This window comes from Hippopotamus amphibius, chromosome 17 (assembly GCF_030028045.1).
Source record: "Hippopotamus amphibius kiboko isolate mHipAmp2 chromosome 17, mHipAmp2.hap2, whole genome shotgun sequence".
NCBI lineage: Eukaryota > Metazoa > Chordata > Mammalia > Artiodactyla > Hippopotamidae > Hippopotamus > Hippopotamus amphibius.
Window position 1 is genome coordinate 20,755,343 of NC_080202.1, and position 27,927 is coordinate 20,783,269.

The following is a 27,927-nucleotide window of genomic DNA, read 5'->3' on the forward strand; positions in this document are numbered from 1 at the left end:
TTCCTTATTCTCTTCTGCATCAGTGATTTTCACCATCTGTCTTCCAGGTCACTTATTCGCCCTTCTGCCTCAGTTAATCTGCTATTGGTTCCTTCTAGTGTATTTTTCATTTCAGTTATTGTGTTGCATATCTCTGTTTGTTTGCTCTTTAATTCTTCTAGGTCTTTGGTAAACTTTTCGATCTTTGCATCCAGTCTTTTTTCAAAGTCCTGGATCATCTTCACCATCATTATTCTGAATTCTTTTTCTGGAAGAGTGCCTATCTCCTCTTCATTTAGTTGTTTTTCTGGGGTTTTATCCTGTCCCTTCATCTGGTACAAAGTCCTCTGCTTTTTCATTTCTCTTTCTGTGGCTGTGATTTTCAGTTCCACAAGATGAAATACTGCTGATACTGCTTGAAACTGCTGTCTGCCCTCTTGTGGAAGAAGCTATCTACGAAAACAGCTTTCTTTTTGTTTTCTGTTGGCCTGTAATTTCTTGGTAAAGTGACAAATAATGCTTACTATCACAATTAAAGCTTGATTTGGGTTATTTTGAGGAAAAAAATGGAAATTACAATTTTAAAGGATTAAATAATTGTACCAATGCTCTCTGTTCTGTCAAAATTATTAAGACCCACTTGGTCACTGTCTGAAGTATCTTGGGAACCTCCCAAGTCCTGGATCTGTGTAGCAAAGAGAAATGTCAAGAATTCGGGAAATAAGAATTCTGCTTCTGATATGGCCAAGGTAGTTCCTACCAGACCACCCTTCTGCAGATAACTATAAACCCTGGACAAATTAAAACAAAAAAACAAAAAATTTCACTATGGCGGTCCAGACTTAGAAGAAAGAATGGCCACAGGACAAGTATATTGTTTTTATGGCTTTTAACCACAGGGTGGGTCATAGTCTGTGCTGTGTAGAGTAGTTAAAGCTCCTTTAAAAAACCACTATCATTCTGGCTGGAAGAATCTGGGACAGAATTTGGAACAACAGCTGCTGGGAGGAGTTAGGGGAGGAATCCCTGAAAGGAGACAGCCAGAGAGGGGAAGTTCCAAATTCTGTATGTCAGCCCTGCTCAAATCTCTAGCTGAACTATGAAAGGAAAAGACCAAAAACCAAGCAGATTGTCACCTATGGACATTTACATAGCAATTGCTTCATCTCATTTTGGTTTGGAATTTTTCCTGAACCTCACAGTGCCACAGAATGTGGAGCTGTTGATTTGCTCTGGATGCCAGGCAGACAAGGATGTTGTGTAAGATAGCTGGCTCAGCTGTCTTCGGATGGATACCAAAAATGATGTTCCTTTCCAGGCCTGAGAATCTTCGGACACTGTCCAACACAATGCAGTCACCCGACATGTCACTCGCGTCGGTGATGAACTTCCCTGTCATTTTCTTCCTCATTGTTCTCAAGAGCTCCTGCTTGTAATGCTCCACATCCCTTGCGGTGCTGACAAGTACAGCGACATCCTTGGGGGAATAGCCCCTTGCAAAGAGAAGCTTGCAAGTGTCTGCCACATGTGTCACTATTTCATTCAGAGTCAAGTTTTTCTTAATATTTAAGGTTCCCTGAACACCCTGAGCCCATTCAGCTTCAAGAAGCATCTGCAGGGACCCAGGGGGGATGTTAGGTGGAGGATTTTTTCTGACCTCCTGCAATACACGTTGTAAGTATTTGGCTATTTGATCTGCGTTGCGGACCACTCTGGTGAGCTCTTCTCTTGGATACTGGGCTGAGAGAGCGGGGAGGCCGCTGCACTCCATGTGGTTGGTCTGAAAGTAGTCTAGAAAGATCCAGAGAAGTCCTGGGCAATCCTTATCTCTCTGAGTGATGGTTTTCGCCTTGCCATACCACTCCCCATCTTCACTGCGGAAATTCTGAGCTTCATCGATGATGATGTGTTGAATCTCTTTGAAGTCATTTTTCATGAAGGTTTTCCGGGTCACTGCATGGCAGATATTTTTGTCACTGTAAAAATTAAAAAGACACATTCAGGTTTTCTCTGAGTCAGTAAAGGAGGAAAACTACACTATCATACTCCTACGAACACCGTATTGTCACAGATCATTTTACCATCTTACTCTCAAGGAATAAGGTGATTGAGGTTGAGAGGGATGTGGAGTGAATTCTGACTGAACCTCTTTGCTGACAATAAGGTCCCCGGCCGTCCAGTGGTTGGGACTCGGGGCTTTGGCTGCGGTGGCCCTGGGTTCAATCCTCATAAGCCGTGCGGCATGGCCAAAAAAAAAAAAAAATCCAGCTGCTTACCTGATAAAATTCCTCAGAGGCTGGTTCTCACAAATGTAGAGAATTTCATTTGCCTCACAGTGAAACGTATTTCTGATCTTTTCCATGATCTTCATGGCCATGATTGTCTTCCCTGAGCCAGGTAAGCCATGGATAAACAATTCTTTGTTCTTGCGGAGGTTTTTTGAGAAGATCTCATACTGCTTGGCTGTGAGCAGATTTAAAACCTCACAGCCGAGCTGGTCACTCAAGAAGGATCTGAAGCCAAGCAAGACAATCACGAGGGACTGCAGCAAAGCTTCCATTTGCTGAGTGTTTGCGAGGTAATAGGACCTGGGGTAATCAATCAGGGAGCTGGAACCCTCCGAGGACTCTGCATTGCTCTCAGGACTCAGGTGAAGGACCTTGGTCATGACACACAGATTTCCAGCGTAGCCCCCCATGTTCACCAGCTTCTGCTTCAGAGTGAAGGCAGTGCGGGTGCAATAGGACTGCTCATCTGCATCCTGCTCCCTGAGAATGGTGTAGAGAATGGGGGGGCAGTTCCAAGGTATCAGCAAGGCATCACAGATGACTCCTTGCTTCTCTTCCAAGTTCAGGTCCACAGCCCAGCTTCTAGAAAGGATTAAAATCCCCTGGGAAAATGGGTATATTTGCTTATTTATTAATTCCTCCAAACCTTCATTCTGTGAGGACAGCTCCCTCCAGAGGGATTTGGGAGTATATTTCAGACATCCTGGTGACACTAGATATGGAAAGAATTATAAATTTAGTGGCAAAAATCACATTTATTTTTATGATTAATTGTAATTAATCAAAATTACTATACTTATTCTTAATTATAATTAATCTTATTAATTATGATAAATTATATCTTTTTGTATACATTCTTTTGCCAATATTATTATATTATAGTGAAGGAAAAAGAAGCCTTGAAAACTCTGGCACACTTACGGCCTTGGGAAAATTCCTTAACCTCTCTGAGACTCTGTTCCCTCCCATGTAAAACAAAGAAGAATCCAGGTTTACAAAAATAGCACATTTCTTACGGTGAGGAATAAATGAAATAGCATAAAGTATCTGCTCGTTGTAGCTGCTTGAGAAATGTTAGTTCTCTTTCCCTTTTTACCCTTAAAGCACCTGAATCTCAAAATGTCCCTGAACGGTCCCTATTGATGGAGGTAGAAGAAGCCCTCCCAGGAAGAAGGTGCTCATTAAATATCTGTGGAGAAGAGGGAGCTATGAAAACTTTACTAGCAGGGACCTCCGTGTAGCCCTGCACTGGGAGATCCTGAGCTTAGACTCTGAGATAGCTCTCCTGAAGCATCACTCACTCACAGATCTATGTAAGACTGCATCCATCACAAGAGTCTTCCCTTTGTCATGAGGGCGTAAGAAACAGTATTGTGACATGAGAATAAACTTGCACTGTAGGGTTTTAAACTTGAAGAGATTGTTGTCATCCTGTTGTGGTGGTGTCAGATCACATGCCAGAAGCTGGATCTGTAGTGTTAATTTCCAGTGAAATTACCCGTATTTCACTGGTAGTTGTTTATGTTCCCTGTGGTGGTGCTTTCTCACTTGTACCAGGTGTTTGCACGGCTTGATTTTGCCTGCAACCTGGATGATGGTGAGCAGGAGATGGAATCTATTATGAGACACATCCAGATTTTGGAGATGGTAAAAGGCGGGGAGAAACATGCATCTTTGGATGGATGGAGTAGGGTAATATAAGGATATATTTAAAATGGAGCTTTAGAAACCAAAGGAAGTATAAAATAAGAAAACACAACATTGGTTGATTGTACCAGGGAGTTTACACACATCTTTGGTTCTCACAATTCTGCAAGGCAGATATATTTGCTGTTCTCTTTTTCATATGAGTAAATGGGAACTCAAACAGGTCAAGTGCCTTGCCTATGGTCACACCACTGGGAAATGGCAGAGCCCACGTTTGGACACAGTGGTGTCTCAGACACCAGACCCTCTGTTGTCTCTACTCTACTGCACGGCCCTGAAAGCTGCACAGACTACCCCTGCCTGCTAAATGGAGAATGTCACTAAAGCATTTGATGTTCATAGCAAACATGTTTTGCTTTATCGTCAAATAGGTCTTATTTTTCTTTAATTATATAATGGGACATGCTTCCTAAGGAAGTTATGTGAAGACAAGAGTGTCCCTTTAATTTCTTTGATATTCCATTTGGCACTTAACCAGTTATGGGGCCAGACTAGGTGTCAATAAATGTCAACAACTCCATGTGTACCAGAGTAGTTACCACTCTCCATGTGACCTGAGGCCTCTGTGCCTTTTTGTAGGTGTGCCCTGAGACTTGAATGCCCTCCTCTATTTTTGTCACCTGATAAATTCCTCTCATTGCTTCCAGAACTCCCAGGTCTATTCTCTCCTCAGGATTCCCAGAGAACTTTGTATCCTTACTAGGCATACTACGCACAGAACTTTGTATCCATGGACCTAGGGAAATCTTTTTCTGTGTGTGTGTATGTGTTGGTTTCTTTTTTTAATATTTTTTATTGGAGTATAGTTAATTAACAATGTTGTGTTAGGGCAGTTTCTGGTTTCCGTAGTGTAATGGTTATCACATTTGCCTAACAATGTTGTGTTAGTTTCAGGTGTACAGCAAAGTGATTCAGTTATACATATACATGTATCTATTCTTTTTCAAAATCTTTTCCCATTTAGTTTGTTACATAATATTGAGCAGAGTTCCCTGTGCTATACAGTTGGTGATCTAGGGAAATCTTTAGAAACAGAACACTGAAGTGTCCAAACTGATGGTTTTCCAGCTACAGGAAATCAGGTGAGGGCTCCTAACAGTTTAGGACACCAGGATGAAGGTCACTAGGGCCTGGTTGAATCTGATTTACTACTCCAACCCCTGACTTTCTCTAGTACGCATAACTCCAGGTATAGACAAAATTTCTTTTTCAGACAGTCACTGCATTTCTTTCAAAAGGAATATTTACATTGTTTAATCTGAAGCTAAACTACTGGCAATCAATAGTAATAGTTAATGTAATGAAGACATCCCTATTCTTAGTATTTGGAGTCCAATTGCAAAACAAAAAGCAAACTGATTATTTAACATTGTAAGAGCTCAGAATCTAATAATAGCAGACTCTAAAAATGAAATTTGCTTTAAAAAATAGTTTTAATTAGGTACTACATTCCCAAAATCCAAATACCAAAATATTCCTACTCCTATTTTGCTCCATTTCCTCCATTCACAACCCCATCCAACTCTGCTAACACAGACTATTTTTTTTTAGCTTCTCACCTATTCTTCCAAAACTTCTTTGTGCAAATACAAGCAAATATTTCCCCTTTTCTTACACAATAGGTAACAAACTGTTCAGCCCTTACAGCTTTTCACCCAGCAGTATGTGTCTGTGATCTTTCTATATCACTACACACATAACTTCCTTATTTTTTCTTCCACAGTTGTCTAACATGCCATCTTATGGATGTGACATATGTCCCTATTAATGGGTTCTTGGGTGTTTCCCCCAACCTTTTGCTATTACGAGAATATTACAATGAGTAACTGTACATTTTGTATGCATGCAGGTATATATAAAGAATAAAGTCCCAGCAGTGGGATTACTGGGTAAAAGGGTAAATGCATTTGTAATTCTGATAGATATTGCCAGATTGTCTTCCAGTGGAGATGTACTGATATGCACTGCTGCCAGAAAGTTTGTTTCCCCACAGTGTAGCATATAAAAGATAGTCAGATTTTTTCTATTTTTTACAATCCAATAGATAAAAATGATTGCTTGTTTTAATTTGCATATCTCTTATATTGATTAATATTAAGCATCTTTTCAAATGTTTGAAAGCCATTTGAATTTTATTTCCTCTGAATTGTCTTTGTTGATTTTTCTGTTAAGCAGTTCTTTATCCTTACCAAGTTCTGGAAGCTGTTTATGTTGGTATATTAGAGACGCTGGCCCTTTGTTTGTAACATGAGTTGCAGATATTTTTCCTAGTTGGTCAATGGCCCTTTAACTTTGTACTTAGTTGCTTTACTCATGCACAATGCTTATCTTTTAATGTAATCATATATATCAGTTTACTTTCATGGCTTCTGGATTTTGAATCTTGATTTTTCTAATCCTCATGCCAAAAGTATAAAGGCATTTACAAATGTTTTCTTCTAGAACACTTATGGCTTTATTTTTTTTTAAATTCTTGATCGATTTAGCCCTTATGTTGGTATATGTCATAAAGCGTGAATCCATCTTTTTTTTAAGAACTTTTATTGAGATATAATTGACATACAATGAACTGCATATATTTAAAGTGTACAGTTTGATACTTTTTTTCTTATTAGTGATGTATATATGGCAATCTCAATCTCCCAATTCATCCTATCCCACCCCCACATTCCCCCTTTGGTGTTGGTATATGTCATAAAGCGTGAATCCATCTTTTTAAAAATAAATTGCCACCCAGTTATCCCAATATCCCTTTATGGGAACATCCATTCTTCTCCACTTACTTGAGAGGCCAATTCCATCACAAACTAAATTCTGATATGTGTTTGCATCTATTTCCAGACCTTCTATTCTGTACCGTTGGTCTAATTATGCCAATACAACTCTATTTTTATTTGAGGATTTATAGTGATTAAATATCTGGATAGCCCTTCTTTTTGCTCTTCTTTTTCAGGTTTTTATTTCCTGGCTCTTCTTTTTTTTTTTTTTTTAATAAATTTATTTATTTATTTATTTATTTTATTGGCTGTGTTGGGTCTTTTTGGCTGTGCGTGAGCTTTCTTTTTGTTGCGGTGAGTGGGGGCTACTCTTTGTTGTGGTGCACGGGCTCCTCATTGCTGTGGCTTCTTTTGTTGCGGAGCACGGGCTCTAGGTACATAGGCTTCAGTAGTTGCAGCACATGGGCTCAATAGTTGTGGCTCACGGGCTCTAAAGCGCAGGCTCAATAGTTATGGCGCACAGGCTTAGTTGCTCTGCGGCATGTGGGATCTTCCTGGAGCAGGGATCAAACCCGTGTCCCCTGCATTGGCAGGCCGATTCATAACCACTGCGCCACCTAGGAAGCCCATTTCCTGGCTCTTCTTGCTTATTTTTCCACTGGAACTTTAGAATAAACTTGTCTAGATTAAGTTAATCTCTTGTTTTTTTAATTGATATCTCATTAAGTTTATAAAATAACCTAGAGAAAACTGACAGCTCTCTCCCTTTCAAGAACATGACGTGTTTCTATCTTATTCTTTTTCGGTGTCCTTCAGTATTACGTAAAATTTTTTCTTAGCTATTTTAACTTTTGGTTGCTGTTGAAAATTGGGTATTTTCTTTGCTATTGAACATATTAGAATACTGAATTTTGCATGTTAATTTTGACATACACTTCATATAATACTACTAATAAAATTATTTCTATTCAATCTGAATTCTTTTATTGTTTATAGTAGTTTTTCATTAGATTCTCTTGAATATAATCCTATCTTCTTCAATTTTTATCCCTCTGATTTCTTTCTCTTACCTAATTGCACTGGCTAATTAATGTTGCACAAAAGTTGTAGTGCACATGATGATTTTGTTCCCAAATTTAATAGAATGCCTCTAATATCTCCCAATTAACATAATGGTCTTTGGGGGATATTGATAGATGTGGACATATAAGTATAATGTTAAAGAAGTATCTATGGGTTCCTATTTTATTGTCTTTAAAAAATTAAAGTGTATGTTAATGCCTTTCAAATGCTTTTTCAGTATATTAGGAGACAATCATAAAGTTCTTCTGTATAAATATATAGAAATTATGGATTATAGTAGCTCTCAATGATGATACATCCTTTTGTTCCTGGAGTTCTGTCTTTGCATCTTCATTCATAAGTAAGATTAGTCAGAGCTTTCCTTTTTCATGCTATCTCTGTCAAGTTTTGCAATTACTGTTACTCCCATTTAAAAAATAACCTGGAAATTTTCATTCTTTTTCTGTGGCTCTGGAACAATTTAAATAGTGTTGGAAGTGTTTATTCTTTGAATGTTTGGTACAATTCCTGGAAATTTGATTTTTTTATACCAGAATAGTAGGTTATCACTCTATCAGTATAAAGCCCAGTATTTTGTTTTAAGATATAATTTATTCCATGGTAATAAGCTTTACTAAAACAGAGTTTACTGAATTTAGAGAATAATTACCAATGCTTATGTTTACTCTTGGATATAATACTGTTTGTTGTGGACAGTTTTTAAAATATAAATTTGATATGCAAATGAATGCAAAGACCTCAATTAAATAAGGTGAAAAATAAAATCTTAACTGTTATTATCTATTACCTTAATGGTCCTCGATAGACATTTACACATATATAGGATGTTTATGTATCAGATTCTAGTGCCAGATAAGCCATTGATTTACTGCATAGAGTTGATCAAGTGATTTTTCCTCTCCAGAAGTGTAGGAAGAGGACAGAAATGGACTCATAGGTAAAGCCTAACATGTTGGGCGCAAAGGATGAGACCAGAGAACAGGCACTGTCCTTGATTCTGAAACATGATTTTGCTCTGTTACGTGATTGTTTCTCCTAAACCCAAAACATGTTCATGGATGTTGTAATTGCTCTTCATTTTATTTGTTGTATGTTCCATCTTGATATAAATCTTTATTCTTGTTTCATATTCATAACCAGCACTCCTGTGGAAAATTCGGCAGAGGAGGGCAATTTTTTGCTCCTAGTGCAATGTATGCCTCTAGTTCAACTAGATAAAAAGTTTCCAATATGGATGAGTGTCAGAATCCTGTGAGTAGCTTGAAAAAAAGCACGTTATAAGGTGCTACCTTCAGATATTCTAGTTTATGAAGTCTGGAGTGGGGAACCAGATATCTGTACTTTTTAAAATAACCAGAAATATTGATGATCAGTTGTATTTGAGAACTACAAGGCCGAAAGGTCTTTAAGGGCAACAGTGTTCCTGGATTCTATATGTGGTCCTGTCTCAGCTAAGGAGGTCAGTGACGGTTCACTTCAGAACTACTAATCATCAATATGCTTGTACACATAGGTTTTGCAGAGTGTACTTTCAAGACCTTAAATAAAAAACACAACAGTTTAGCTCCCCTTATCCTAACACAGAAACTAGCTGGTGTCAAGTAGGCAAACCATTGTTACTACCTGGAAATAAGAATTGCTGGAGATCCTTCTTATGTTCCAGGCCTTTCTTGGAGTACACTGGTCTGCTAAGAGGAGGCCCGCTAGACAAACTCAGCTGAGATTCAAAGTCCTTGTCCAACCATGTAAAATCTTAACAAAGAAAGGAAATTCATGTTATTCTGACTCGTTAGTTTATCTCTTCACCACTGAAAAAAGACCTTATGAGTGGGTTATTATATGACTGTCTAGGTATGACATAATGGCAAGATAACACCCCATTCACCCTGTGTGGACAGGTGCCTTTATTGCATATGAAAGTTGCCAAATCCATCATAAAAGAGATGTTATTGGGAAGTCTGAGTGTGTTTCCCATTCATTATAAGTCTTCACACTCTGTATCTGGATAGCATTTTGTTTGTATTCCTTTTATGGTATATAGCACATTCTTTCAGTACACTTATCTATATGCATGTATCTGTGGAGTAAATATTCCCACCAAGGACAATTTTAAGCTACCAATGTGGTGTCACTAAATGCAGAGCTGGGAAGACATGCACCGTAACACCATTTTATAGTATTTCCATCATACAGATACAATAGATGTAAATAACCTCACACATAGATAATCTTAAAATGTGGTAAATCATTAGGTTTTGTATTTACTAATCTGTTTTAAATACAATTGATTGAACTGTAAGTTGGTATAACTCAATTCTTAATGATGACTGTTTAGCAACTGGCTTACAACATTCCCCAAAATTTAATAAATGACTCTGGAGCCAGTAAGAGCCAGTTCCAATACACCACTGCAAAGCAATCATCCCCAAACAACTTTCTTTTCATCTGATGTGGGAAATTGCCTATTATAAGATGCTTGATTTGGACTTCTCATCACCCCCCAAAATTTTCTCATCTATGAAAGTAGGATACTTGAAAATTAAAAAAACACAGAGTTTAGTGTGTGTGAGAAGTTCAGAGTCATAGGAAACAGGGAAACCTGTTTAATCTGGAGGTTCCAAAGAGGTAGAAAGGACAGGGAGGGAGTTTTCTCCATCTTACCTGGATCTGTGTCCATCATCATGCCTACCCATTTCTGAGTTGTCAGTTTGCAAATATCCTTGTCCTTCACCATCCAGGAACTGGGAGCTTCTGAGAAAAGTGCACCGCAGAATGGCTTCACTCCGATCACACAAGCATAGCCATATAGCTCTCCCCTGGCTAATACATCCAAGATTTTAACTGTGAAATCTATCTGGCATTGAGATTGGCAAAAGTGGACACAAGGTAATTTGTATATTGTATTTTCTATTTTCTTTTTCAAAGAATCACGGTCAACATTTTCTTTAGGACATCCCAGAACTTTCTTACTCTTATCATGCACTCCAATAAAAAGATAGCCTCCTTCAGTGTTTGCAAATGCAGGAATGTACACTGGAATTATGTTTTTCACATATTCTTGAATGTGTTTTGTAGAGAACTGCTTAAACTCTATGAATTGAGACTCAGGAAAAGGCACAATTTCACCATACTCAAGCCAGTCTTTTTGGAAAATTACGTAAGTAGGATCCGATTCATGGAGGTCTTGACATATAATCTTGGTAATTTTACCAAAAGGTTCTTTCCCTGAGCTTTTTGCATTTATTTTCTTGGTTTTCAGGAAACTGAAGGCCTCTCTTGAATCCATGGGAAACACAGAAGTGCCAGATCTATAATACAACGAAGAACTCAGGCTGCAAATGCGAGGGTTAAAGGAACTGTCTTCGGGGAAAACATCACTGCTCCAAGACTTAACAAAAATGTAACAACACCTCCCTTGTTGCTTAGTCTTGAAGAAAGCCTCAAAATTTGAATACAGAATAAGTTTCCTCAAAGAATCTTCTAAATCCATTCCCATCTCCACCGGATGCTCATCATTGTTTGCCATTTCCAACTGAATCACTCCTCCTCCTGAGTTTAATAAAGCACACGCAGCCTTTATAACTTTCGCCTTCTCTTGCTCTTTCTGAACTTTCTGCAGCTTATGTCTGTTTCTTTCACCAAGAGTTACTTTTCCTACATTGATGACCAAGTCTGGGTAACGTGATTCTACCACCAAAGATGAATTATGTTCCTCCATGTTCATTCTGCAATTGAAACCATTAAAACACATATCTCATGTTGATGCAGAAGTAGATTGCATAGTACAGAAAAATGCATTTATTAATTTTTAAAAAAATATTTACTGAGTTCTTGCTAAGCACTGGGTGCTGGAGATTAAATGGTAAATAAAAAGTAAGCATAGCCCTGGGACTTCCTAGGTGGCGCAGTGGTTAAGAATCCGCCTGCCAATGCAGGGGACACGGATTCAAGCCCTGCTCTGGGAAGATTCCACATGCTGTGGAGCAACTAAGCCCATGTGCCACAGCTATTGAGCCTGTGGTCTAGAGCCCATGAGCCACAACTACTGAGCCCATGTGCCACAACTATTGAAGCCCACGTGCCTAGGGCCCGTGCTCCACAACAAGAGAAGCCACGGCAATGAGGAGCACACACACCACAATGAAGAGTAGCCCCTGCTCGCAGCAAAGAAGACCCAATGCAGCCAATAAATAAAATAAATAAATAAATTTATATAATAAACTCAGAGAAGTTACACAAGAAAAAAAAAAATAAGCATAGCCCTGACTCTCAGAGCTTACAGTCTGGAAGGAAACTTGGTTGAATAAAGTAACTGCAGTATTACAACTGCAGTAATACAATAAGTGATCCATACTCAGAAAGCAGAAACACCAAACGGCAACAATCAACCTATTATGAATAGGGAAGTCTTCCTGGAGGAGAGGGCATTTAAGTTAAGATCTGAATTCACTATGTGAAGGAATCTGAGGTTAGGAGAAGTTATTACATTACAATCAGAGTGAAAAGTATGTAGGAAGGCCTGAAATCAGCAAAGGGAATAGTGTATTGGAGTGGTAGAGAGATGTTCAGTCTGGCCAGACCTTAAGAGTGACAGAGGACCTACACTGTTGGTGGGAATGTAAATTGGTGCAGCCACTATGGAGAACAGTATGGAGGTTCCTCAAAAAAGTAAAAATAGAATTTCCATATGATCCTGCAATCCCACTCCTGGGCATATATCCAGAGAAAACTATAATTCAAAAAGACGTGTACCCCAGTGTTCATTGGAGCACTATTTACAATAGCTGAGATATGAAAACAACCTAAGTGTCCATCAACAGATGAATGGATAAAGAAGATGTGGTACAGGCTGGGACTTCCCTGGCAGTCCAGTGGTTAAGACTCTGCACTCCCAATGCGGGGGCCCGGGTTAGATCCCTGGTCAGGGAACTAGATCCCGCACACCACAACTGAACGCATGCTGCAACTAAAGATCCCACATGCTGCAACTAAGACCCTGCACAGCCAAATAAATAAATAAATAAATATTAAAAAAAAAAAGACAATGTGGTACATATATACAATGAAATACTACTCAGCCATAAAAAAGAATGAAATAATACCATTTGCAGCAACATGAATGGACCTAGAGGTTATCATACTAAGTGAAATAAGTCAGACAGAGGGAAAATACCATGTGATATCACTTATACGTGGAATCTAAAATATTACACAAATGAATTTACCTATGAAACAGAAACCGACTCAGACATAGAGAACACACTTGCAGTTGCCAAGGGGGAGGGGGTGGGGAAGGGATGGATTGGGAGTTTGGGATTAGTAGATGCAAACTACTATATATAGAATGGATGAACAACAAGGTCCTACTGTATAGCACAGGGAACTATATTCAGTATCCTGTGATAAACCGTAATGGAAAAGAATATGAAAAAGAATGTATATACATATGTAAAATATAACCGAATCACTTTGCTGTACAGTGGAAATTAACACAACATTGTAAGTCAACTATACTTCAATAAAATAATTTTTTAAAAAATAAAGTTTACACTGAGGTTAAAAAAAAAAAAAAGAGTGACAGGATGGGAGATAAGTGGTGGGAGGAGACTTGAGAGTTAGAAAAGGGCTGCTGCTTACAACAGTGGAAAGCCAAAGAAGGACATTAAGGAAGGGAGTGACATGGACACAAAGACAATTTAAAAGACACATTACTGATGAATAACAGATCCATGGTTGCCAAGGGTTATGGGGAGGAGAGGGTGTGACTACAAAGGGCTAACACAAAGGAGTTTGTGGGGTGATGAAACTGTTCTGTATCCTGATCGTGGTTGTAATTATATGCATCTATTCATGTAAAACTCAGAGAACTGCTGTGCAGTTAACTTACAAAAAGTTAATTTTACTGCATGATAAATTATTAAGAGCGGGGGGCACATTATTAATTACAGGTGGAGAACTAATTAGAGAGGAGCAAACCAGTAGGGAGAGTTTTGCAGTCATCCGAGTGAGAGATGACGGTAGCTTGGCCCACAGTAGGGGCCATGGGAATGAAGAGATGTGGGGATATCTGAGAGACATTTAGAAAATAAACTTAAGATGGCTCTGTATTGACCAGATAGAGATCAGGAGAAAGGATTAAAATTTAGTAAGTGGGTTTTTGGCTTGGGCAACTGGATGGTTAGTGGTACCATTTATTGGCAAAAGATCAATGATTATTGAAGGTGGGTACATGATAAATGGAGATTCACGCTCCTTTTCTCTCCTTCTCTCTACTTTTGTGCATATTTGAAAAGTTTCCGTAAGTTTTAAAATTGACTTCATCTATTCTAATAAGAAAAACATCAAATTGTACACTTTAAATATATGCAGTTTATTGTAAAAAAAAAATGAAAAAAATAAAATTGACTTCATCTGTTAACTGGGTGGTGGACATATTTGTGTTCATCACATCGCTGTCTATATTTTTCCGTAAGTTTGAAATTATTCATGACATAAAAAAGAAAACTTTTGCCTCCAAAATTTTTTAAAGGGGAGTAGGGCATATGAATTTAGATTGTTAGCAAAAAAGTGATTGAATTTTTGGACTGTGCATTCTTAGGTGGATGGAGTGGAAAATGAAGATGGCCAGGGCAGAGGGTGGATCTGAGAAATGGGGAAAAAGAAGGATCAGTGGATTCTAAGACTTTATGATGTCAAAAAAAACCCCTTGTATTTGGGAGTGATTGAGCAAATAAATAAAACTCAACAGTACCATAGTGAGGAAAGAGACCTTAAGACTCTTAGGGGGGCTTCCCTGATGGCGCAGTGGTTAAGAATCCACCTGCCAATGCAGGGGATACGAGTTTGATCCCTGGTCCCGGGAAGATCCCACATGCCATAGAGCAACTAAGCCCATGTGTCACAACTACTGAGCCTGTGCTCTAGAGCCCATAAGCCACAACTACTGAGCCCATGTGCTGCAATTACTGAAGCCCGCACTCCTAGAGCCTGTGCTCTGCAACAAGAGAAGCCCGAGCACCGCAACTAGAGAAAGCCCCCCGCGCAGCACCGAAGACTCAACACAGCCAATTAAAACAAAAAAAAGAAGACTCTTAGGGTTGTGTTGTGACCTACACAGTCATTTTTCTCTTTTGCTTGATTATATACTGAAGCATGGCATGAAAACATTGCATTTATTAATTTTTTTAGTGAGTGTTCACCATGGGCTCACTAACTGCTGTGAGAGACACAAAGAATCTGACTGCTGGAGATTTATGGTTTAGGGTCCATCAAATTACCATGATATGGCTTAAACAATATGTGGAGAAAAACCCATAGCCCTAGATGCCTATATTGGTAAGAGAGAAAATTTTAAATAGAGTGATTTGCATCAACATTTAAAGAACATAGAAAAAGAACCAGATCACAAAGGAACACAAAATAGCAGGAAAAATAGATGGAAGGGCAGAAGCAAGGTGGAAAATTAAAAAGCGATTATTTGATTAACAACATTGAGAGTTTTGTTTTTGTTTGTTTTGCTTTCTGCTTGTTTGGGTTTTGTTTTTTAGACAAGCCACTAGCATCCTTATTATTTATTTACTTATTTTTTTATTGGAGTATAGTTGATTTACAATGTTGTGTTATTTTCAGGTGTATAGCAAAGCGATTCAGTTATACATATACATATATTCATTCTTTTCCAGATTCTTTTCTCCTATAGGTTATTACAAGAATATTGAGTAGAGTTTCCTGTGCTATACAGTAGGTCCTTGTTGATTATTTTATATATAGTAGTGTGTGTATGTTAATCCCAAGCTCCTAGCATTTTTATTATTTAAAAACAGCTCTGGGGGCTTCCCTGGTGGCACAGTGGTTAAGAATCTGCCTGCCAATGCAGGGGACACGGATTCGAGCCCTGGTCCGGGAAGATCCCACATGCCACAGAGCATGTGCACCACAACTACTAAGCCTGCACTCTAGAGCCTGCGAGCCACAACTACTGAGCCCATGTGCCACAACTACTGAAGCCCACACACCTAGAGTCCGTGCTCCACAACAAAAGAAGCCACTACAATAAGAAGCCCGTGCACTGCAATGAAGAGTAGCCCCCACTCTCCACACGTACAGAAAGCCATGTGCAGCAAGAAGACCCAATGCAGCCAATAAAAAATAAATAAATTTTAAAAAATAAAAAAGAGCTCTGGACAAATAAAAGAGTTGTTGATGCAGGTGTGACGAGGAAACAGGATTCTGAGCTAAATTATTAGAAGGCCAGGTCATTCACAATTGTACTCATTTGTCTGATATGTTCCTTGTTTCAAATTTTATAACTATCTTGTTCTATATTTCCTAAACTTTAAGGTGTCCTTGTCAGATTATTTATGCAAGGTGCTAATTCAGACACCTGGACTTCAAAGGTTTCACGTTTATTCATATGGACACTTGCAACTATTGCATGCTAATTCATTTTGTTGGATAAATATTTTTATATCAGCAACTACTTTCTATATCTAATAAGCCTGCATTATTTTATTTGGCATAGAAAGCTTGGGAATTCCTAATCTTTTCTTCTCCCTTTAAGACCTAAAAGAAAATCAGAAAATGGGAGACTGCTGGAAGATTTCTTTTTAAATAAGCAGAAAAGCAAAATTAGTTTGATTTAAAAATTGAGAACTCAGATCAACCAATAACAGAGTAAAACATCAGGATAGTTAACAAAGAAAATTTTAAAGCACCTGGCTCCATTGGGTTTACTGGAGAACTTTTTTAAACTTCAAAATAATATAATTTCTACATTATTAAATATGCAGTGTTTGACACATGAAAAAATATCGCATGCTACAAAATTCAGTATTCTTGTCATATATTTCATGAACAACATTATGACAAACAATAACTTTCACCTATTTCTCCCTTATCACTTACGATCTTAAAAATATCAGTGTTTGTTTTAGCAAATTGTAAGCATTGAATCAACTGAGTTTTGCAAACTGCTTTTATCATTAACACTTCTATAAACCTTTGGGGTTTTTTTTTTCTTTTTTTTTAAGAGCATAGGTTCAGTAGTTGTGGCACATGGGCTTAGTTAGCTGCCCTGTGGCATGTGGGATCTTCCTGGAGCAGGGATCAAACCCGTGTTCCCTGCATTGGCAGGCGGATTCTCAACCACTGCGCCACCTAGGAAGCCCACCTTTGGGGTTTATAATTGTATGTTTCAAAGGTAATGAAACTTTTCATCAAGTAGATTCATATTAATGAATTGGACATTTCTCAATTGTTAAACATTTGAATTGCTCCCAATTCTTAATAATAAATAATACTGCATGTACTTAGCAAATATTTAGTGGACATCTGTTATTTGCCAAGCACTGTGATAAATGCAGAGTAGACAGTGGTGAGCAAAACAAACGTGGTCCCTGCTCTCAAGGAGCTCACTGTTTAGGGGAGCTTACTGTTTAAAGACGCTCACTGCTAAATAAGTGAGATAAAAATTCAGAATGCGAGGGATGCTTAGAATGGAAACTGTCCTTTTCTGGCAGTCAGAAGGGGGATTGGTTCAGAGAAGGCTTTCTAGAAGAAGTAATATTTTGAACTATGATCTGAAGAATGTAAATGAGGTGAAGAGTTGATTAGGTGAAGAAGGATGGAAAACACTTTCCAGAGAGAAGTAGGAAGGAGTATGTCAGATTCAAAGGACTGACTGACTGTCTGAAGCACTGAGATGGAGGAACAGAGAGGCAGGAAATGAGGCTGGAAAGGTGATCAGAGGTCAGGTTGTGCATTGTTCGTTGGGCCCTTTTAAGGATTTGGACTTTATCCTAAAAGTAATGGGAAGCCATTGGAGGATTTTAAGCAGGAAGGCATAGCATCAGATGTACAATTTTTTTTTTTTTACAAAATTCTTTCTTGCTGCAGCGTGGAGAATGGATCAGAGGAGACTAGAGGAGTTGTGGAAGAGAACTTTGGGGATGCTATTTCAATAGTCCAATGAGAAAAGATGGTGATGTAAACTGTCAGTGACTGTGGAGATAAAGAGAAGTAGACAGAGTTGAGAGATATTTAGAAATAAATTGAAGGATCTGGTATTTGTTGGGAACTCAAGTCCATTACTTGAGCTGTTTAAGTTTATGAGAAACTGCTTCTAGACCTAGAGTAAAACAGCAACAACACAAAACCCTGTATACAGATGTTTATAGCAGCTTTATTCATAATTGCCCATACAGTCAGCATCCTTCAGTAGGTGAATGGATAAATAAACTGTGGTACATCCAGACAACAGTATATTATCTACGGTAAAAAGAAATGAGCCAGGACTTCCCTGGTGGTCCAGTGGTTAAGAATCTGCCTTCCAATGCAGGGGATGTGGGTTCAATCCCTGGTGGGAAACTAAGATCCCACATGTCACGGGGCAGCTAAGCCCACGTGCCACAACTAGAGAGAAGCCTGAGAGCTGCAATGAAGACCCAGCGCAGCCAGAAAAAAAGAAAAGAAAAAGAAATGAGTCATCAAGCCAGGAAAGACAAGAGGAAATTTAAATGCATATTACCAAGTGAAAGAAGACAATGTGAAATGACATACTGTATGATTCTAACTATATGACCTTCTAGAAAAGGCAAAACTGTGAAGACAGTGAAAAGATCAGTGGTGCCAGGGGTTTGGGAAAGGAAAGATGAATAGGTGGAGCACAGAGGATTTTTAAGGCAGTGAAAAAACTCTGTATGATAGTATTATTGTAGATGCATGTCATGTCATTATATAGTTGTGCAAACCATAGAATGTACACCATCAAGAGTGAACCATAAAGTAAAGTATGGACTTTGGATGATTAGGATATTTCAGTGTAGGTTCATCAATTGTAACAAATACACCACTGTGTTGGGGGGGTGTTGATGATGGGAGAGACGATGCTGGTGTGGGGGCCAGGGGTATATGGGAAATCTCTGTACTTTCCTCTCAATTTTGCTGTGAACCTAATGAGACTTCCCTGGAGGTCCAGTGGTTAAGACTCCGAGCTCCCAATGCAGGAGGCACAAGTTCGATCCCTGGTTGGGGAACTAAGATCCTGTGCGCACGGTGCAGCAACAACAACAACAACAACAACAACAAAAAAGTGCTTAAAAAATGTATATTTTAAAAGATAGATAGATATATATTAAATATATATATTTAAAAAGATATATGTATATTTTTAAAGATATATATATATATTTTAAAAGATAGCTAGATGAACCCAGTGGCAGGGCAAGAATAAAGATGCAGATGAAGAGAACAGACTTGAGGGCATGGGGGGAGGGGGCGGGGAAGCTGGGACGAAGTGAGAGAGTAGCATTGGCATATATTCACTACCAAATGTAAAATAGATAGCTAGTGGGAAGCTGCTGCATAACACAGGGAGATCAACTCAATGATTGATGATGACTTAGAGGGCTGGGATAGGGAGGGTGGGAAGGAGTCTGGGGAGGGAAGGGATAGGGGGATGTATGTATAAATACAGCTGATTCACTTTGTTGTACAGCAGAAACTGGCACAACAGTGTAAAGCAATTATAAAGAGCTTAAAAAAATAAAAAGATAGGTGAGCCAAACAGTGAAAGAGAGAAGTAAGAACCATATGTGGAGAGAGAACCAGGATATATGCCAAACTCTGAGTGGCCATAGGTGAAAATCCCTATCAAGATCAAGAATTTTTATGTAAGAAGACCAGATAAGTCAAACCCAGATAAAAACTGGGAAGGATTATGTTTGCACTTTTCCTGTAGGCTGAAATAGCTTACTTAATCGAGCCAGGCACTGTACCCAACACTATACGTTTATAATGTCATTCCCTCCTCACAAATACTATTATATTCATTTTATTTTATTTTTAAAATATTTATTTATTTATTTGGCTGTGCCAGGTCTTAGTTGCAGCATGCAGGATCTATTTTTTTTAGTTGTGGCATGTGGGATCTGCTCCCTGACCAGGGATAGAACCCAGGCCCCCTGCATTGGGAGTGTGGAGTCTTAACCACTGAACCACCAGGGAAGTCTCTATCTTCATTTTATTTAATGAAGAAACTGAGATTGGGGAACATGCTCAGAATCACAGGGGTAATACTTTAGAGTCAGTGATATCTAAGTGATAGATCACTGATACCTAGAGCTCCTAATCAAAACCTAGACTCTTAATAATTACGCAAACTATTTTCTTGAATTATTAGACCTCCCAAGAGTGGGAGGGTCAGAGGACAGGAAGGTTTTCATGACTCTTTGCAGCATAATCTCCCTGGTACTGGCTCTAGCAGTCATTTTATAAAACACATTTGACAACAAAATCCAAGAAAAATATGGGTCAATTTCTAAGAATAAGCAGGCAAAAATTGTATACAAAATGTTGCCAGAAGAACACTTCACTCATTAAAAACATCTTTTAGACCCAGGAAAGAGAGGGATCTTAAACAAGACAGAAAAATTATAAACCATAATGGAAACCGAGCTTACCTAAATGAAAAAATTTTAATTTCTTCTGACAAAAAATGCCATACAATGTTTAAAACATAAAACAAGCATAAATGGAAGGTAAAAGTGTCTCTGTTTACACATGATATAATGATAAACCTAGAAAATCCCAAGGAATCTATTAAACAAAACTCCTACAACTAATAAATGAGTTAGCAGGGTCTCAGCATATAAGATCAACATATTAAAAAGTAATTGTATTTCTATATACGATTGTATTTCTATAAACAATGAACGTGTGGAAAACAAAATTAAAATTATAATATCACAATTATTTTTTTAAAAAAACCCTTAGGCATAACTCTAACAAAACAAGTGTAAGACTATTATTGAAAACTCCAAAATGCTAAAAAGGAAATCAAGGAAGATCTAAATAAATGAAGAGACACAACTGTGTTCATAGATTGAAACACTCAACATAGTGAATATGTCATTTCTCCCCCAATTGATATATATGTTTAACACAATTTCTATCAAAATCTCAGCAAGGTTTTTTTGAACATACAGACAAAATTATTCTAAAGTATTTACAGAAAGGCACAGGAACTAAATTAGTTAACACCATTTTGAAAAAAAAATAAAGTGGAAGGAATCCTTCTAACTGATATTAAGACTTACTATATAGCTATAGTAATCTAGACAGTGTGGATTGGCAGAGGAACGACACATAGATTCATGGAACAAAACAGAGAACCCAAAAATTGCCCCATGCAAGTACTGTAAACTGACTTTTTACAAAGCTGCAAAAACAGTTCAGCAGAGATTGGATAATCTCTTCAACGAATGGTGTTGGAACAATTGGTTATCCATAGGCAAAGAAAGAAAAAAAAGAACCTTGACCCAAACCTCACACCTTACACCTTATATAAAAAAACAGCTCATAATAAATCATAAATTTAAATGTAAAACGATAAAATTCTTATACACAGGGGAAACTCTTCTGGACCTAGGGCTTGATAAATAGCTCTTAGAGGATACCCAAAGCATAATCCATAAAAGAAAAAAAAATCATTAAATTGGACTTCATCAAAAATTTAAAACTTTTGCTCTGCAAAACATCCTGTTAAGGAAATGAAAAGACAAGCTACAGACTGGGAGAATATATTTGCAAATCACATGTATGGCAAATATCCCAAATCCCAAATCTACAGTATATAAAGAACTCTAAAATTCAGCAAACTAGGACTAGAGGGAAACTTCCTCAACTTAATAAAGAAGATTTATTTAAAAATCTATAGCTAACATCATACTTAATGGTGAGAAACTAGATGCTTTCCCACTAAGATCAGGAACAAGGCAAGGATATCCCCTCTCACCACTCTTATTCAACATAGTACTGGAAGTTCTAGTTAATGCATTAAGATAAGAAAAGGAAATGAGGTATATAGATTGGGAAGGGAAAAGTACAGCTGTCTTTGTTCACAGATGACACGATTATCTCTGTAGAAAATTTCAAAGAATGAAAAAACAAACAAACAAAAACCCCTTGGAACTAATTAGCAATTACAGCAAGGTTGCAGAATACAAGATTAGTATATAAAAGTCAATTGCTTTTTTATATACCAGCAATGAACAATTGGAATTTGAAATTTAAAACAGTGTCATTTACATTAGAACAACAACAGTAATAAAAAAAAAGAAATGACATACTTAGGTATAAATCTAACAAGGCATATACAAGTTCTAGGTGAGGAAAATGACAAAACTCTATTGAAAGAAGTCAAAGGAGATCTAAAGAAATAGAAAGATAGTCCACGTGCATGGATAAGAAGATTCAATATCGGCAAGAAATCAGTTCTTCCCAATTTTATCTATAGATTCAATGCAATCCAAATCAAAATCCCAGCAATTATTTTGTGAAGAACAAACTGATTCTAAGGTTTACATGGAAAAGCAAAAGACCCGGAAGAGCAAAAGACCCAGAATAGCCAACATGATATTGAAAGAGAAGAACAAAGGCAGAAGACTGACAAAATTAGCTTCAAGACTTACTATAAAGTTGTAGTGATAAAGACAGGATGATGTCCATGAAATAGATCAGTGGAAAACATAAGAGAGCCCAGAAATAGACTCACACAAATATACTCAACTGATCTTTGACAAAGGGGAAAAGGCAATTCAATGGATAAAGGATAGTCCTTTTAACAAATGGTGCAGAAAAAACTGGACATCTACATGCAGAACTACGAATCTGGATACAGACGTATACCTTTCATAAAAATTAACTCAAATGGATAATAGACCCAAATGTAAAATGCAAACCCATAAAACTTCTAGAAGATAACATGGGAGGCAATCTAGGTGACCTTGGGTTTGGTAATTAGTGACTTTTTAGATACAACTCCAAAAGCATGATCCATAAAAAACAATTGATAAATTGGACTTCATTAAAATTATAAACTTCTGGGCTTCCTAGGTGGCGCAGTGGTTAAGAATTCGCCTGCCAATGCAGGGGACACAGGTTCGATCCCTGCTCCAGGAAGATCCCACATGCCACGGAGCAACTAAGCCTGTGTGCCAAAAAAACAAACAAAAAATTATAAACTTCTGGGGCTTCGTAGGTGGCGCAGTGGTTAAGAATCCGCCTGCCAATGCAGGGGACACAGGTTCAATCCCTGCTCCAGGAAGATCCCACATGCCACGGAGCAACTAAGCCCGTGTGCCACAACTATTGAGCCCACGTGCCGCAACTACTGAAGCCCATGTGCCTAGCCTCCACTTGCCGCAATTAGAGAAAGCCCGTGTGCAGCAGTGAAGACCCAACACAGCCAATAAATAAATAAATAAATAATTAAATTTAAAAAGAATTATAAATTTCTTCTCTGCAAAAGACATTGTTAAGAAAATGATAAGGTAAGCCACAGCTGGAAGAAAGTTTCTTTAAAACATATCTAATAAAGGTTTGATATCCAAATATACAGGAAACACTTAAAACTCAACAATAAAACAACCCAATTTTTTAAATGGGTAAAATATCTGAACAAACACCTCACCAAAGAAGATATACAGGTGGGGGAACTCCCTGGTTGTCCAGTGGTTAGGACTCTGCTTTCACTGCTGTGGGCCCAGGTTCGATCCCTGGTGGGGGAACTAAGATCCTGCAAGTCTTGCTTGCGACCAAAAAAAGAAAAAAGAAAGAAAAAAAAGATACACAGATGGCAAAGGAATATGTGAAAAGATGTCCACATCATATGTCATCAGGGAATTGCAAGTTAAAACAACAGTGAGCTACCACAACATACCTATTAAAATGGCTAAACTCCAAAACACTTAGGACACCAAAATTTGGTGAGGATGTGGAGCAACAGGAACTCTTATTCATTACTGGAGGGAATGAAAAATGGTACAGCCACTTTGGAAGACAGTTTAGTTGCTTCTTGCAAAATTAAACATATTGTTACCATATGACCCAGCAATTTTGTTCCTTGGTATTTACCCAAAAGAGTTAAATACCTATGTCCACAAAAACCTGCACATGGATGTTTACGGTAGCTTTGCTCATAGTTACCCAAATTTGGAAGCAACCGAGATGTTTTTCAACAGATGAACGGATAAACGATGTGGCAAGGATAAGGGGAGTCAGTTTAGCACTGTTTGTAACACTAAATTTTGGAAATAGTGTAACTGTCCATCAATAATGGAATAAGGAAAGAAAATGTGGTAATATTTGCTGAAAGGAATATTGTGAGCCACTTTAGGAGAATAAACTAAAACACACACAATGACATAGATAGAAACAAAATGTAGAGTTAAAAAGCCAAGTTGCAGAAATATACATATAAAATTATACCATTTAAAAAAGCTAAAAATGCACACACAGCAAAGTTAGTGTTATTCCTGGATGTGTGTATGTAAAACAGTGTGTGTCAAAAATAGTATAAAAGATATACAGTAAACTCAGAATGTTGATTGCTTCTGAGAAAAGGAGAAAAAAATGAAATGAGATAAAAGGCAAAGAGAACTTCAAATTTATCTACAATATTTTACTTATTGAATATTTTAAAAAATTGAAGTAACTACGGCAAGATGCCAACCGTTGTCAATTTGCGGTAATGGAGTAACAAAAACTGGTGATAACAAAAGAAGAGTTTTTTAGATTTGTTCTTTGTACTTTATTATTATTGCTATCATTAAACACATACACACACAAACACACACAAATTGGGTTTAGTCCAGAATACAAAATTATACAAGAAAAACTGTTAATTAGTAAAAAAAAAAAAAAAGTCACGGGGACAATTAACACACACCCTAGAGTCCCGCTCTCCTGCGCTCCCCTCTCTCTCTCTCTCACACACACACACAGACACACACACACACCCTGCGCTTACACACTCTTGCCCGGCCCTGCACCTGCGCCTCCTCCCACCAGGGCTTTGGTTTCACCTCTTTCCGCTTCATCATCCCCAGGCGTCTCTTGGGTTTGGGTGTGTGTGGGTGTGGGTGGGTGTGCGCGCACGCGCACGCCCGTGCGCAGGTTTGTAAATGGTAGTCTGAGAAGGGAAGCAGAGCTTCTGCATGTGGGTCCAAGGGGAAGATGGAATGGTGAAGGGTTATGAGCCCCTGGGGACCAAGGAAATTGCAATCCGCAAACATACAAACAGATCTTCTACAGAGGGGACCCACAGCCTCAGACCTGGCTCTATCTGCCCCAGGCATCATGCTATCTTGTATCTCACAGATGAAGTCTCAAACCAGAGAAGTTATGGCCTGCAAAGGATTAGATGACCTCCTCTGACTTATTTCTTTCCCCCAACTCCGTGCTGTAAGTATAGTCTACGGTAGTTTATTCTCATTTAATTTGGGTCTAAAAAATCATCTTACATCTATAGCTGCAGTAATAAAAGCATATCTATGTTGTAAAAAGAGTATGGCAGTTGATTTCTACAAAATACCCAGAATATCTGTAGGTGTTACCTGTGTCTAGTAAAATAAATATCTCTTATTATAGATGATTTTTTTCCTATTATAGAGCAGCAAATATTTCTCAACCATCCACTTGCTGAATTATTTGTAACTACATTCATTTGTGCCCTATCTCCAAAAAGATTAGAAGAAGCAACTTGTTAAAGTTGGGTTAATTACTTTCCAGTGCTTTTAATAAATGTTGGTAAATAAAACAACTGAATGAATTTTTGACACACTTGCAAAAAATAACCTGAAAAATCCAACTAGCTCAGAGCTTCCCAGTCAATATATTTTATTTCCTGAAAATGAAAGTGTATGCATTATGAAAAACAAGAAAACCCTTTACATGGAGATCAACCAGTTGGGTACCTGACAAAGAATCCTGACAGTCACCCTTTACCGCCAAGGCTGTAGCTCGTCCCTGTCCCATCTGAAAGTTTGTTTCCGGATAGTTCGTTGGTCAGTCCACCCTCCACCCCACTACCTCACTATCTGTTTCAGACCTCTGTCAGGTTGTCTGGCTGGAATCTTGCATTCTGCATCCCTGGCCTCAGCTAGAAGGTGAGTTCTATCTAAAGGCCAGTTCTCCTCACTATTTCACTTAAGAAAAATGTCCACCTCGGCCTCTCTTGTCTAAAGTAGATATATCTGAAAGGGTCTCTAGCCATAGGCTGGATTTTTATTTTATGGTTCTGTGGTCTTTCTTTCAGCCCATTTTTTCTGTTGAACAGGCATGGCTCAGGTCTCTCCAGGTAGTCTTTTAGAAGATTCCTCAGGGTCAGGGTGCTGAAGAGTAAACTGAGTCCTGACCTGTTCGGGTGTCTGCATCTTACAAAATCAAGCCCAGGAGAAATGCAGAGTGTTTATTTCCTTAAAAAGGAAGCTAGAATACGGGGAAATGTGTATAAAAACAGATGATTGAACTTGGTGTACCCCCCAAAAAATAAAAAAAATAATAAAAAGGGAAGCTAGAATGTCCCTGCCTTTTTATACTTTTGATTATCTGAAACCAAAGCTAAATGTGCTTCTGTCTTTTAGGTTTCGATTTCTCAGAAAACTAATTAGAAAGCACTTGCATCTTAATGCCTGCCTTTCCAGCCTCAAGGGAAAAAAAAATCTGACTGTTGCCTGTCTATCAATAGAAATTTATCCTTTTAATAAGTAGGTGAAAAGTGAGTTAGTTCTGGCTTGAAACTTTAAACTTCTTGGAGAACAATGCTATGGAAAAACCTTTTTGGATACACATCAAACTATTATTAAGGATTTCACCCTGGGGAGTAGAATTGGAAAGGAAGATGGAGAAAGAGGGAGGAATTATTATTTTGTACAGTATGCCTGTGTTACTGGAGAAATGTTTAATGCAATACGGAAAATAAAGTCCTAGAGCCAGACACAGAGTTAAGCAGTGAATCTCACTAACTTTCTCACTTAATTTTCCTGGTAGCCTCTAAAGCCCAGCAGCTGCAGTTGATGCTGGCTGAAATTGCTACCGGATTTCCTGTTATTGATTTGACTGCTAATACTGTTAGTGTTGTTTTGAGTAAGTTGCTTCTGCTTACTACTTTGCAACTTCTCTCTATAGGCTACACAGATCACAGTCCCCTGGAGCGTTTTTTTTTTTTTTGGTTTCTTTTGGATAGCCATTCTTAGAGATTGCAAAAATTGTTACACTATAGACAACAATCATTTTTGATGTTGAGAAAAGGTGTGCTCTAGAGGGAACTGAGTTTAAGATGTTATGGACCAGGGCTTCCTAGGTGGCGCAGTGGTTAAGAATCCGCCTGCCAATGCAGGGGACACGGGTTTGATCCCTGCTCCAGGAAGGTCCCACATGCCGCGGAGCAACTAAGCCCGTGCGCCACAACTATTGAGCCTGCACTTTAGAGCCCGTGAGCCACAACTACTGAGCCCATGTGCTGCAGTTACTGAAGCCCACTCGCCTAGAGCCCGTGCTCTGCAACAAGAGAAGCCACGGCAATGAGGAGCCCATGCACCACAACAAAGAGTAGCCCCCACTCACTGCAACTAAGGAAAGCCCACACACAGCAAAAAAGACCCAACACAGGCAATAAAATAAAAAAATAAAAAAAAAAAAAGGAATGTCATGAACTGGTGTTTTGTGCCCGTCTCAGTCTGTTAATAACTAGTGTGGTTGAACTGGCCTTTCCGGTTCATATTATGATTGCGAGACACCCTTCAGCAATAATCATCAGAAACGTTTGAAAAAAAGAAAGGGTTATTACTTACAGGATTTGGAAATTACACAGCAGACCTGGGGCCACACAGCGGAGGTTGCAGGTAGAGAGAAAAAGAGGGCACACTGGCCTGGGGTTCCGGTTTCTCTGAAGTGGAGGATGGGGGCTTAGAGTTTGGCTGGGTCCCTATTGGTGAACTTGAAACATTAAGGGCGGGAATTTAACGCGAGGGAAGGGGAAAAAAAAAAAAGCATAAAACAGTGACCCAGGGGGATTTCCCTAGCAGTCCAGTAACTAAGATTCAGCAGTTTCACGGCCAAGGGCTTGGGTTCAATGCCTGATTGGGAAATGAAGATCCCACAAGCTGCCTAGCGTGGCCAAAAAGACAAAACAAACAAAAAAAGTCCAGCAAACCCAAATGGTCAGTTATGAAATCAACCAAAATCTCAAAAACAAAAGAGCCTCATTGCAGGGAGGTGGCTCTCAATGTGTTTATTCAAGATAGCCATCTTTGAAGTGAGTAAGGAAAGAAAATAAAATTCGACTGTCAGGTTCTACATTACAACCGAATAAT

The 27,927-nt window shown here is 38.4% G+C and overlaps 1 protein-coding gene across 1 annotated transcript; it reads right to left on the minus strand.

The window, feature by feature from the left end:
• Positions 1-869: 869 nt before the first annotated feature.
• On the minus strand, positions 870-27,445 carry LOC130840951 (schlafen family member 11-like). Its single transcript, XM_057717016.1, has 5 exons — positions 27,406-27,445; positions 10,436-11,499; positions 9,398-9,526; positions 2,256-2,979; positions 870-1,955 (listed from the first exon to the last, which is right to left on the minus strand). Exons 2-5 carry the CDS (start codon positions 11,496-11,498, stop codon positions 1,142-1,144), a joined length of 2,730 nt encoding a protein of 909 aa, XP_057572999.1. The 5' UTR covers position 11,499; positions 27,406-27,445; the 3' UTR covers positions 870-1,141.
• Between the last annotated feature and the right edge of the window lie 482 nt (positions 27,446-27,927).

Bases quoted from the DNA above. Each gene is read 5' to 3' on its own strand.
- LOC130840951 (XM_057717016.1), bottom strand. From the start codon at position 11,498: ATGAACATGGAGGAACATAATTCATCTTTGGTGGTAGAATCACGTTAC. The intron at 9,527-10,435 runs GTAAGATGGAGA...TTCTTTGTTAAG, and splicing joins GATGATGGACACAGATCCAG to ATTTTACATGGTTGGACAAG. The intron at 2,980-9,397 runs GTAGTAACAATG...TTCCATATCTAG, and splicing joins CCAGCAATTCTTATTTCCAG to TGTCACCAGGATGTCTGAAA.